Source organism: Mya arenaria, chromosome 13, assembly GCF_026914265.1.
Source record: "Mya arenaria isolate MELC-2E11 chromosome 13, ASM2691426v1".
NCBI classification, from domain to species: Eukaryota; Metazoa; Mollusca; class Bivalvia; order Myida; family Myidae; genus Mya; species Mya arenaria.
Window position 1 is genome coordinate 20,015,073 of NC_069134.1, and position 12,243 is coordinate 20,027,315.

The 12,243-nt window shown below is 34.2% G+C and overlaps 2 protein-coding genes across 2 annotated transcripts; one reads left to right on the forward strand and one right to left on the reverse strand.

Moving 5' to 3' along the window:
- The first annotated feature begins 2,453 nt into the window (after positions 1-2,453).
- On the forward strand, positions 2,454-8,079 carry LOC128213518 (nuclear apoptosis-inducing factor 1-like). Its single transcript, XM_052919289.1, has 6 exons — positions 2,454-2,797; positions 3,170-3,236; positions 4,237-4,332; positions 4,882-4,969; positions 5,216-5,299; positions 5,695-8,079. The coding sequence occupies exons 1-6, from the start codon at positions 2,670-2,672 to the stop codon at positions 5,856-5,858; spliced, it is 627 nt and encodes a 208-aa protein (XP_052775249.1). The 5' UTR covers positions 2,454-2,669; the 3' UTR covers positions 5,859-8,079.
- A 165-nt stretch (positions 8,080-8,244) lies between these two features.
- LOC128215101 (putative nuclease HARBI1) lies at positions 8,245-11,946 on the reverse strand. The gene is made up of 7 exons (XM_052921824.1): positions 11,938-11,946; positions 11,161-11,300; positions 10,758-10,834; positions 10,412-10,529; positions 10,205-10,277; positions 9,729-9,910; positions 8,245-9,555 (listed from the first exon to the last, which is right to left on the reverse strand). Exons 1-7 carry the CDS (start codon positions 11,944-11,946, stop codon positions 9,333-9,335), a joined length of 822 nt encoding a protein of 273 aa, XP_052777784.1. The 3' UTR covers positions 8,245-9,332.
- Positions 11,947-12,243: the final 297 nt, after the last annotated feature.

Below are 12,243 nucleotides of genomic sequence, written 5' to 3' on the forward strand. Positions count from 1 at the left end.
CAGGTTGTATCTTGACCATGCGTTAAAAGATTTTTAAAAAGTTTCCTGTGAAGGTTCACTGATGAAGTGGCGTGTCGCGCACAGGACCCAGGCCTGTACGTCAAAAGGTTAAGGTCACATTAAGGGGTTAAATGTCGTAATGAGTACTGTTGATATGACTTGTCTGGACTGAATCTTGTCCAGGCTGTATTTTGACCATGCGTAACAGGATTTTCAAAAAAACTTGTCGTGTCCACCATGATGGGACTGCGTGTCCATACAAGACCCAGGTCTGTACCTCAAAGGTCAAGGTCACACATTGATGTCAAAAGTTTAATCATTACTCTTTATAGGACTGTATCTTGACTGGTCCGCCTCTTAACCAACCATTTCACGATTTCCAAGAATCTTGACAGAAATGTTAATGAAGGTGAAGTGGAGTCTTTTCCATGCATTATAGGATTTTCAAAAAAAAAACTTGCCGTGGAGTTTCACTATGATGAGGCGCAGGTTCCACGTTTTGTTCAACTTCATGTTCTTCTGTATTGCAATTGCATGGAAGAGCATTATGCATCTAGTTTTAATTTCCTATAGCAAAACAAAGTGCAAGTATAACCATATGTGTAGTATTGGCCTTTGCGGTGTTCACCAGTTAATTGTTGTCACTTAGCCATGCCATATCGCCTGAATAATGGTGGTCATTCCTTAAGAATCCCAGTTGCAACGATGTACGTAGGGAAATTGTTCAGCAGTGAAGTACTTACGTTAAAATTGTAGTTCATAATTGCCCATAGGATTCGTGATACACTGGGTCCAAAGCTGTATTATCATACATTTCCCTATCTCCTAACACAGCATCTAGGCTTTGGGTTACAGTTCTATCATTGTCCAATTTACAGTTATAAAGACTGTTTTTGAAAAAATGATGTTTATGAAAAAGTTGGAGGTACTTTTATGGCAATTGGAGCTACAGATCGTTTGTGCTGATATTAAACGAATGAGTACTTTGGCGCTCATGGGTCACTTCGGTGGGGGGAGGGAGCAGGTCTGGTTTCAAATGTTTTTAATGGGTAGATTTTCTGGGTGTGACCTTTTGTACGTATCGGGCCTTACTATTAAGGGGCGGCTCATACACCCGCTAATGATACATACATGTACAGTTGGCATTGGTTTCATATGAACTGACCAATTAAATCGAAGCGCTTTGACGTCCCAAAACTTATCATTCAAATCTCAAAAAGGCACTATGAACATGCCTTTATTAGCCCACTGACAAGCATGCCTGCAAACAGTAATACCATTTACAGTTAACCAGTACCATTTACAGTGAACCTTTACATTGTGACCTAACAGTATTTTGAAAGGGGGGTGTCATGCAATGATTAGCAGGTCTTTTTGAAAGGCGCACGGCATAATTAGTCGGCGCCCAGACTTCTGGGCGCCGACTATATTTGATATTATTACTTTAGAAATATTCCAACTCAGGGACTAGTTCATAAATTGAAGAACAATGCTTTCAATAGTTTCCACGTTGCATGATAAAATATGAAGTTTAGTATGTTTTATAAAACTTTACACTTTAATTGATAATGAAACCTTAAATTATAATAGCCCTGCTTATCATTTTGAAAATTTTAATTTTAAATACCAACTCAATCGATACAGGCCGAGGTGTTCCGATTGATATCAACTTCCGCCCAAATAGATGAAGGTGGGTAACCTATTACAATAACCTTTGTTTGTAAACTACCTACGCAGTAATCTCCCTTGGTGACAGCAAAAATGCCGAGTTTTGAAAAATTAACCTTGAGCTTAATTGTTTGTTTTGAAAATGTCATTCGAAAGAATAAACTCCAGATAATTCTTCTTGGTGTATAGTATTTTTTATCCCCGTTCTATAAACTCATATGAGTGAAATGTGTTACAAAACTTGTACAAAATATAAAGCAAGGAATTCACATAACATGCCGGTACAAATAAAAGGTGAATTCCATGCTATTGAAATTATGTATTAGACCATTGACTCTATTTCTTCCGAAGAAACGTATGTATATTTTTGTTATAATTTAGTTTTAACCGGAGGATTAGCTTGGGAAAAAACAACAGAATATCTATAATTCCGGGCTTAAACTATTGTAACAATATTATTAACCATAATGTCCTTTAGCATATGTACACCCAACATAAAAACATATTATCATTGAAATAATAACCATTTTGGGTTATCTGCATGCACGTTTTTCTTCTTATTTCATTGCGCCGACTTGATGCTATGCATCAACTTTTTTCTAGTTTTAAAACTGATGCAATTCGGGTAGGAATAACACTAGCCCCGCTCCCCTAGATTACTTATACACGAAGAAATAACTTAATTCACTCTAACCTATACACAGTATACAACCAACCATAGTGTATATAGCGATTATACTACATAACCACACACATTGGGTGCGTATTATCAACGATCGTACGAAAAATCGTATCGTAAGTGTTTACGACAGGTTTACGATTTTAGCTACGAGCGTCTTATCAAGCCTGTCGCAAGTATATCAGTATTTCGTAACCTTACGATAATCGTACGCATGCGCAGTTAAAGCGAGCTCTTCAAACGAAGGTATTTTATCTGATGTTTGGTGTCTGCTGTCAGTTTTCACTTGGACGTAAACAAGTTGTAAAAGTTCTGTTAGAGGATGTCTTTAAGCGGAAAAGAAAAGAAGCGAGGGCCAAACTGGACGATAGAAGAAAGAAATACGCTTATAGAGCTATGCCGGGCCAGTACAAACACACTCAAAATGAACTGGGGAGAAGTGGCTGACAGGTTTTTCCTTTTGTTTATTTGTTAACTTTCTTGTATCAGTAGTTGTGAATCTGTTTATCGACACCTGTACATATGTTAAAATGTATATGGATATGTTAAGGCTAGTATCTGTTCTGACTAGTCATAAACAAGTTTTATTTTCCTTAGTGGATTTGTATTAAATAAATTACTAAATTAAAATTGGGTTTGTTTTTTTTTAACTGAAGATTAAAAGTCGATACTGTATATGTTGATTGAATTGCTGTTTTTGTTGTTGAGAATGGGAGATATACCCTAGGCATAATTATCTAATATATTAGCACATTTATTTCATACTCACAAAATGTTCATGATTGATATATACATATTCAATTCATTAAATTTGTTTTGCAGGGTGAACAGTATCGGGGGAAACTCCAGAGTCGCCCCTGAGGTTAAAAAGAAGTGGACTGATATGAAGGTACTAGATAAAGTAATATAACAGGTGATATGCTAAAGAAAATTATGTTTTCAATATAATTCATCATGTGCAGCAGACAGCTTGTTACAACTCAGATGAAAAACATGAGGGTATTTTGGTTTCATTAGACTTGCAGTGTGTCTTATTTACTGGATATTGGACTGAAATTAAGCAATATCCTAAAACTATAAGAATGGGTATTTTATCAACAACAAAACATTCTCTAAAAGTAACAATGAAGTAAAAGGAAACCATATATTAAAGCTGCACTCTCACAGAGTGAACGTTTCGACAACTTTTTTAATTTTTGTCTTGGAATGGGCTGATTTTGCAAAAATGCATGGAAACCAGTTATATAAGACTGCTGCTAAAATAATTGATCGCAGTTTTTTGTGAGATTGAAAATTGATGTTTTATGCATTTTTCTTTACGCGTTAGTAATAGTTTAAGACATAAATAAACCAGTCAATTGTAACAACGGACCCCCCCCCAGGCCAGGGGGATAGCGGGGACTTTTTTGGTCCAGCCAACCCGAGGTGAAATCCCCGCTGGAGACAAACTGCTGGTAAAATCACCGTCAAATGTCACCGCATCCCTGACTTAAGACAGGCCCATTCCCTGTTAATTTTGGCGCAAAGACAAAACTACTCAGGGCCACTTGGAATGTAAAATCACGGCCAATTTCCACGGATATCCCTGGTATACCCGTGGATCTGGGGGTACAATTGACTGGTGCATAACATTAAACATATATAGATCTGTGAGTGAAGTTTTAACAAGTCAACTAGTATAATATTGTATAGATGCTTTCCTTATATCTATATCATATCTAAGTTTCTTTTGCTTTATTTACTTGATTTAAATATTCTATCAAATTATTTGTTTGTTCTGCATAATATTTCCAGGTGTTATTTCATACTAATTTGATATGATGTTAAGTGTTTTGTTTACTTTGCCATAATATACACTATCATATATGTTATTGTTTGTTAAATTACAGAGCAATGTAAAGAGGAAGGCGCAGCAAGAACGGACAGAAAGCAGGCAGACAGGAAATGGGTTGAAGACTATAAATCTGGATTCTTGGGAGGAAATGGTAATTATAATAGTCACCCACAATAAACAAAACGTTATCTGTTAACATATGAATCAATCCTATGCAAAAGTGCTTGCTATTAAACTGAAGATCCATTTTAAATTTATTGGAAGTGTATTGCTATACTGAAATGAAGCTTATCCTATGTATTTTCAGCTCACCAGAGCCTGAAGTGCTCAATGTGAGCTATTGTGATCGGTTTTTGTCCGGCATCAGTCTGTCAGTCAGTCCGTCCGTCAACAATTGCTTAAAAAACTTATCCTCTGAAACTACCTACCCAAATTCAATGAAACTTCACATGTTTGATCAGTTTGTTTTTCAATATTCTTTGAACAAATATCAAGCTATATTGATTAAGCCAATTGTGTGATATTGTTTTGCTGAATTAGAATATATAAAATATATTATATTTGAAACAGTTCTTTTCTTTTTAACAATTTGCTTTACAATGCAATTAAAAGTTTGTTGTTTGAATATAAGTGCATATGTTTCATAAAGATAATTGTTATTTTTTTGTAGTGGTATTTCTTACATTTAAAAACCTTTCAGGTATTGACAACCATTCCAAAGGTGTCAGTTGATGGCATTCCTGGAGGCGTGCAGTGCGGGGTTTCTTCAATCCAGGAATCGAATAAAGGTAGTGCCGTATATTTAAACCAAATTTAATGAAGGGACCCTAGTTAACATTCTGCGTTTAATGTCATTGCATTATATCAAATATATGTGTCGTATAACTACCACAAAATTATAAAACATGCCACAAGTTTGCTTCCAAAGTTTTCCATTTCTTCATACTTGTTTTAAAAAATGGCAAGTCATGTTATATCATACAAATTCAATTATACTATACATTTAAATTACCATTTGTTATTTCTATTTAAAGAAGAAGAAGAAGAAGAAGAAGAAAAAGACATGATCCAGGGAGCAGCAGCTAATGTGAAAGACCGCTCATCATCAGTAAAGTTTTGTGAGTTTTTTTCATGATATTCCATTAAGGTTTATAGACATATAATATATTTGATGGAAATCTGTTTTTATCATTCTAATAAAATGATTTGAGCATTATAAATAAACAGATTGATCTTTACACAAGGTGATTTCCCCAGAATTAAATCAATGAAAATTTAAGAAAGTAACTATGTCAAATCAGTCTCCAGCATGAAACTATAACCTGCTTTTGTTGTCATTCTCTATGTTTAAAACTAATACAAAGATAATTTTGTAAATTGTGTCATAAATAAAATTTCTTAAAGCTGAGTGAGCACCGATGTTGTTTAAGTATTTAACTTCTTCTTGATTCTTTTAATGTCTTACCCATTTAATTAGACCATCTTTATTTAATGTTTTTTTTTCTAATTTCAGCTTCTTGTAATGCAACAGGGGGTTCCACATCAAATCTTCAACTGCGAATGGTGATGGCCCAGGAGCAACAAAACAGTATTCTGTCATCAATAGATTCTACATTGAAGAAAATGTTAGAATACCAAAAAGAAAAATCCGTTGACCTTCTACATTTTGAATATTAATTTAAGAAAACATTCATATAAAATTATGTATCGGTTTCTTAGACTCATTGAAAATGTGTTAAGTTATATTATTCAACTGGCCACAATTTCTCAACACTTTTTCAATCAATGAGGTTACATAACTCCATATTATCCTAAATACAAGTTATGGCCCCTGATTGACTTAGGTTAAAGTTTTAGGGCAGGTTAAATTTTAGGGCAAGTTGGGATTTTCACTTAAAACTCCAATACCATTCATTCAATTGACTTAATGCTTCGCACAGATGTTCAGAGCCATCACATAATGAGGTTAGATAACTCCATATTATCCTTTATACAAATTATGGCCTCTGATTGACTATGGAACTTAGGTTAAAGTTTTAGGGCAGGTTGGGATATTGTTTAATAACTTCTATACCCTTCATTCAATTGACTTAATACTTCACACAATTGTTCAGGACCATCAGCCAATGAGGTTACATAACTCCATATCCTTAATACAAGTTATGGCCCCTGATTGACTTGGGTTAAAGTTTTGGGCAAAATTATTTACGACCATATTACAACAAGAAACATAACTCATTTTTAAGCCTAAATACAAATTATGGCCCTTGAATTTAAAAAAAATAAATTTAACTTCCTTTTAAAGACATATTTGTATATTCTTAACCACATTTTCATAATGGGAAATCAAGTTATTTGAATGACTTGCGTCATTGTTTTGGCGGGCTGGTGGAAGGGCAGCATCAAAGTCACCTTATGTATCGAATAATTTCAGTTAGGTTTGACATAAAGAGACCAAACTTGGTATTTTTATACGTTATTGTATTCTAAGTCAAAGCGACGTAGACGAGCGCGCTGTCTTACGACGGCTTTAAGAGACTTTAGACTTTGAATGGAAATTATGTTTATGGTTATCACAATTAACTCTTTCATTTATCAAAGTTCAGTTACAGTATGTATTTTGGCCTATAAAAATAAGCTTTGTACACCTGTTATGCTTCATAAGATGTTTTGAGATATTGGGGCCAGCTGTTTAAGAGTAAACTTTATGATATGTGAATTGCACTGTGATGTGATAGTGTTTGTGTAACTTACTGCCTTTCATCTAAGATTTGAACTTAGGTCCCTGAAGAGAAATTTGCCATGTATATAAAAGATTATTAATTTGTTCATTTTAGTTTAACATTGTAATAAATTCCACCAAGTGGGCACTAAAAACTATATTTTATGTTTTCATGAGGTTAAATATATTGCCATCTTACACTAAAACAAGCATTTTTTCGTAAATGACGTCAATGAAATATTTATATAACCATTGGAAGTGATGTTCTGAAACATCAAATGTACTGTTGATTACAAGAAGAGGCATTTAAAGTTACTTTAGTTTTGTCTGTATGTACTCTTAATTCTTTGTATGTGTTGTATGATAAAAAGCCTGAACCTACACTCTTTTGTACAAAGTTTAGGCTTAGTGCCAAATTCGGATGTAATTGAAACTGAATGGGTGTTTCCTCAAAAGTGTAGAATTTAACTTATTCCTCGAAGTGAAAGTCAGTTTTTGGGCCCAGATGCATTTACTTGTTTATGTTTTGGTGCAATATTATATTTGCCTATGATGTTCTTAGGAAAGGTATTGCTATAAAACTAAAACTGTTATGAACTCCCTGTATAAAATGGGTGTATTATTCTGACATAACTGTTATATTGAATTGCAGTTGTAAAATAAATTACTCTGACTGAACGTTTTGCAATCAAATATAAACTAGAAAAACACTTTTTTTGGCAAGTTAGGCATTATTAAATGAAGGATATGTACAAAGCAGAAATGATATTGAACGGCATTGTATTGTATCAATAGAAATGTATTGATGAAAGAATAATTAGTTGAGCTTTTAAGGTTATTTAGTTGAGCTTTTAAGGTTAATTAGTTGAGCTTTTAAGGTTTTTGATTTGTGTAAGTTATTGAATGTTATTCATTGAGACATCAGGAAATGCACATTGTTGCAGTGTGCCATTCTGTTGCCATAATTATGTTGTATGATGTTCTGTGTGTAATGTTGTGCATAATTGATTTGTTATTATGGTTAAAATGACATGGGTGATATCATAAATATCTTAATGTCTTTTAGTTCTTATCCCATTTACCTGTTACAATTTTACAATGTACTGCACTTTTGCATAATGCTACTGTGATAGTCTAAGTTGTTGACATAATTGTATATTTGTTGTGTTAAAGAGGTTTTATTTAGGGTTACCCCAGTAAAACATATAAAATTGGGGGGGGGGGGCAATTATTTAAAAAGTGTATGGGTGCGTGTTTGTTTTGCTAATTTGAATCCCAAATTTGCTTCTGTAGGAGGGTGGTGTATTTAATAAGAGTGCCCCCATCCATGGGGTATATACTGTCAATAAATAGCCCTTAAATTGCTCGTAAAAAATATGTGATATTTATATGTTGTTATGTTTATGTCATAATTTTAAGCCAAATTTTTCCTGCACCTGATTAGAATAGGAACTTGGGTAAAAAAACTAGGTATTTATGTAAAACCTCAAAGCTGCACTCTCACAGATTGAATGATTTGACAATTAATTTTATTTTCTGTTTTGGAACAAGCAAATTTATGCGTAAATGCAAGGAAACCAATGCTATAAGACGGCTGATAAAGAAATCAGATCGCAGATTTTTGTAATTAAGTTTAAAAAAATATGTTTAAATTAATGCATTCTCCTTTAACTGTAAGTAACGCTTTTAGCCATAAAACAGGATTTATGAAACCAAGCTGATTGTTTGTCATCATTGTTACATTACTGGAATACAGATATAAGCAAACAAATTGTTAATTTAAATACCAAAACAAAAATAAAGAAGTTATCAAAACGGTAAATCTGTGAGAGTGCAGCTTTAAGAAAATGAAGAAATATTATCCCAATTTCATACATTTAAACGCTTTAAGGTTATTTGAATGAACACATCTCTTATAAGTATGAAAATTGATCCTATTTGTTAAATAATAAGCAAATTAGCTCAAATCTTAGGTTTGCAAAATTGCATGGTGGAATAAAAAATATGGCTTTAATACGTTGTTTTAAAACGCCGTCTTGTTGAATGTTTACAAATGTGTTAACATTGCGGATATGCCAGCATTAAAAAGGGACTTTGGAAAACGAATGATTTGTTTTGGCATTTCTTTGTTATTTGTTCCATTTTGACAATTCATATCAATTGCATAAATTACATATATGACTTGAATAACAGTTAATTGTAATACTTGTACAAAATGATCACTCTGTTAATCAGGGCAACATGTTCAGTCCATTTGCAACCAATAACTTCCATGTAAAGGTCACAATACTGTATATTTGTTGTTTACTTTTACATCACTTAGTAAGTGCACACATTCATTTGTATTATACTTTGCATCATGTATTAACACAAAGCGATCACAAACTATTTAAATTAAAGGAAATGGAACAAACAAACTACGTTCAATTTCACACAAAAGTGTTCACAACTCGTCGTCGCAGTTCTTGCACCTGCAAGCCTGGTTGTCCCATCCAGGCCTCCATAGCATCTTGGCCTGGGTCCACTACTTGGGCATCGTCCAGTGTCAGACCCCAATCCAAACACATATTGTGCAACCTGGCACATGCCATAAAAATTGCACACGACTTTTCGGGACTGTAACTCAACACACCGCCGGTTTTGTGGAGACATCTGTAAATTGTAAACATAATGGTGATGTTACGGATCGTAACAAGAAACAGTGTCGTATAAAATGCATTAGTAGATGGGCGAGTAAACATAAAGAGTGTTCAATTCTAAAATAAGGTTCAACTATAAAGTCTGTGTTCGATGAGGTGTATGGTGGAAGGATTGAGATAACCCACCGAAACCTTCCTTTCAGGATTCCAAAACTCTGCTCGATAACCATCCTTCCCTTGCTCTGCGCGTTGTTATATCTTGCTTCAGCAGGCGTTACGGGATTAGCAAGCGGAGTTAGCAGGCTGGTAGTGAGTGGATAACCGCTATCAGCCAGCAGCATCCCTGGCCTCTCACTCTCCATGTGTTCCTGTGTTAGATAATGGACAAGAAGTGGTTTTAAAAATCAGTATGTCTTGCATTTCTAAGCAGAAAATAACGTGTGTCACGTAAACTGTCAAAATATGTGCACCTAAAAGTTTGAGGTTGGTTAATATTTAAAGGATAAACAAGTACAGTAGTCGAAAGAAAAGTTCTTAGGTTTGATACATGGACCTATCATGATTCTAATTGTTTTTCCAAGGGTTTCCAAATAGATAAACAAATGCCAGCAGAACTCTTGTATATAATACATGGCTTACTTATTCAGTCATATAGCCATTACCTTCAACGACGAGGTGTTCATGACAGAAGAATCATGCTGCGACCCTGGCCACTTGGCGACAATGTCGATGAACCTAATATATAATAGGAAAAGGGCTAAAACGATCTCAAAATGCAATGATTAAATATTAAGGTCGACAATTACAGAATGCCGATAGATGATCTCATTACCTAGATATATAGGTAATAATCAAATAAAACGATTTACCTTCTGTCGTGGCTACATGTAGCCATCACATTTATAGCATGGAATCCTTTCCGGCATATGTAGGCTTCGCCACTGTCTTTCGGGGCAATGATAGGGACGAGTGTTCCGTCGACTGCACCTATATTAAAATACATCAAGTAAATAACAGATTGGTGTGCACCTTTCATCAGAGAATTACCTTTTCCCGTCGGACCATTTTTCAATTTCAATTCAAATTATTGAAATAAGTTCCTGTATCATTTAAATATAAATGAGTACGAAATACTACTATTAAAAAATACGAACTTTCAACCCATCAGTTAGTATGCATGAACTCATATAGTCATTACTTATACGTATTGCCTACCTACGATATTGGCAATTTTGCATCTTTTGTAGAAGCCAAGTTTTGCTTCTGCCAATTCTTGTTGTGTTCTTGGAAATCTGGCAAACGAAAGTGTTTCATTACTAATGCGTTAAACTCAAAAATATGTTAATCTATACTGTGATTACAGAATAAAGAACTCTGTTAAATAACCTGTGATGTTTAAGGTCCATCCATACTGCATTGTGCATTTTACTAGTATGATGGCATATATATATATATATATATATATATATATATATATATATTTATATATATAACGCGCTTCGTAATTTAAGGTATACGACAAGGGGCAAAAACAAAAATAGACGAAGAAAGGTGGGGGGGGGGGGGGTATTGCACACAAATAACACAATGATTGAGTTATATCCTTTAAGTAACTTACCTTATATTGTCAATATTTCGATTTACAGCGTCTACAAACTCATGCAACACCCTTGACGCTGTTTGCTTCGATATGCCGTGCAGGTCGGCTACCTCTGATAAGAAATTTCCTTTAGACAGAACTCTAAGCCCAACCAGCACCTGTTACACAAATTAAGTAGTTTGTATTTTTACAGAAATATTAAATTTTAAAAAGAGCTTTTCGTAGCAATACATATTTACGTTCAACCCCTTTTTTCACTAACTTGTTTAGTACGTCTGCTTTTATATATGAAATGTATTTTTCCAATACCTTATTGAAAAAGACTATAGTGTATGATTACTGAAATAGGCTATCGATGATTCTCAATACATGACGTCATTGTTATTGACCTCATTTTATCTGGAAATTTATGGCTGTAAATATTTACATGTTTGAAGGATTTACGGTGCATTTCATTTCTTGTGGCGAGCCCTGCTGATGTTTGCTGGACTCGCCTTCTTACTATTACTATATTTCACAATTATCGGATAACATGGACAATGAAGGTATGTGTTTTTTGCAAAGGTTTATTTAAAATGCTGTGTCATTCTCATTTCGTTTTGAGGTCTTTATTGCTCATATACATACAGTACAGTACATGCTACCTGGTGTATCTTTATATTGCTCTACTTTGATACATCATTTATAAAACTTATATAAAAGCATTGAGTTAATTCAAGCACTCAATGAAATTTTGAATAAGTTATATAGATATAACTGACGGTCTTTTTTTTAAGAGTACCAGTACAGTTTTACCTTCGTCATAGACGATACCGATTGTGACCTGTTTGTAGTAGGTGAAAGGTCATTTCTTAGGTTATCTTCCAAATAAATAATGGCGATTCGTGAGAGTCTATATCGGTCCACAACCTCCACATCTGACAGATGATCTAAGGATGAAATGCGATACTTAAAGGTGCGTTGTTTTCTTCTTCTTTGGCCGAAAACAAACAACGCCGCCATATTTACGAAATTTACGAGAGCGTTTCACCTGTCGTAACTTTAACGCACCAGTTAAGATAATCGTAAGTTTACGAATCTTAGTAAGACGCGGTTACGATC

Coding starts and splice junctions, on each gene's coding strand:
- LOC128213518 (XM_052919289.1), top strand. CDS start 2,670: ATGTCTTTAAGCGGAAAAGAAAAGAAGCGAGGGCCAAACTGGACGATA. Junction 4,970..5,215: donor AATCCAGGAATCGAATAAAG/GTAGTGCCGTAT, acceptor TTCTATTTAAAG/AAGAAGAAGAAGAAGAAGAA. Junction 5,300..5,694: donor CTCATCATCAGTAAAGTTTT/GTGAGTTTTTTT, acceptor TTCTAATTTCAG/CTTCTTGTAATGCAACAGGG.
- LOC128215101 (XM_052921824.1), bottom strand. Junction 10,530..10,757: donor CAAAATTGCCAATATCGTAG/GTAGGCAATACG, acceptor ATTTTAATATAG/GTGCAGTCGACGGAACACTC. Junction 10,278..10,411: donor ACATGTAGCCACGACAGAAG/GTAAATCGTTTT, acceptor ATTATATATTAG/GTTCATCGACATTGTCGCCA.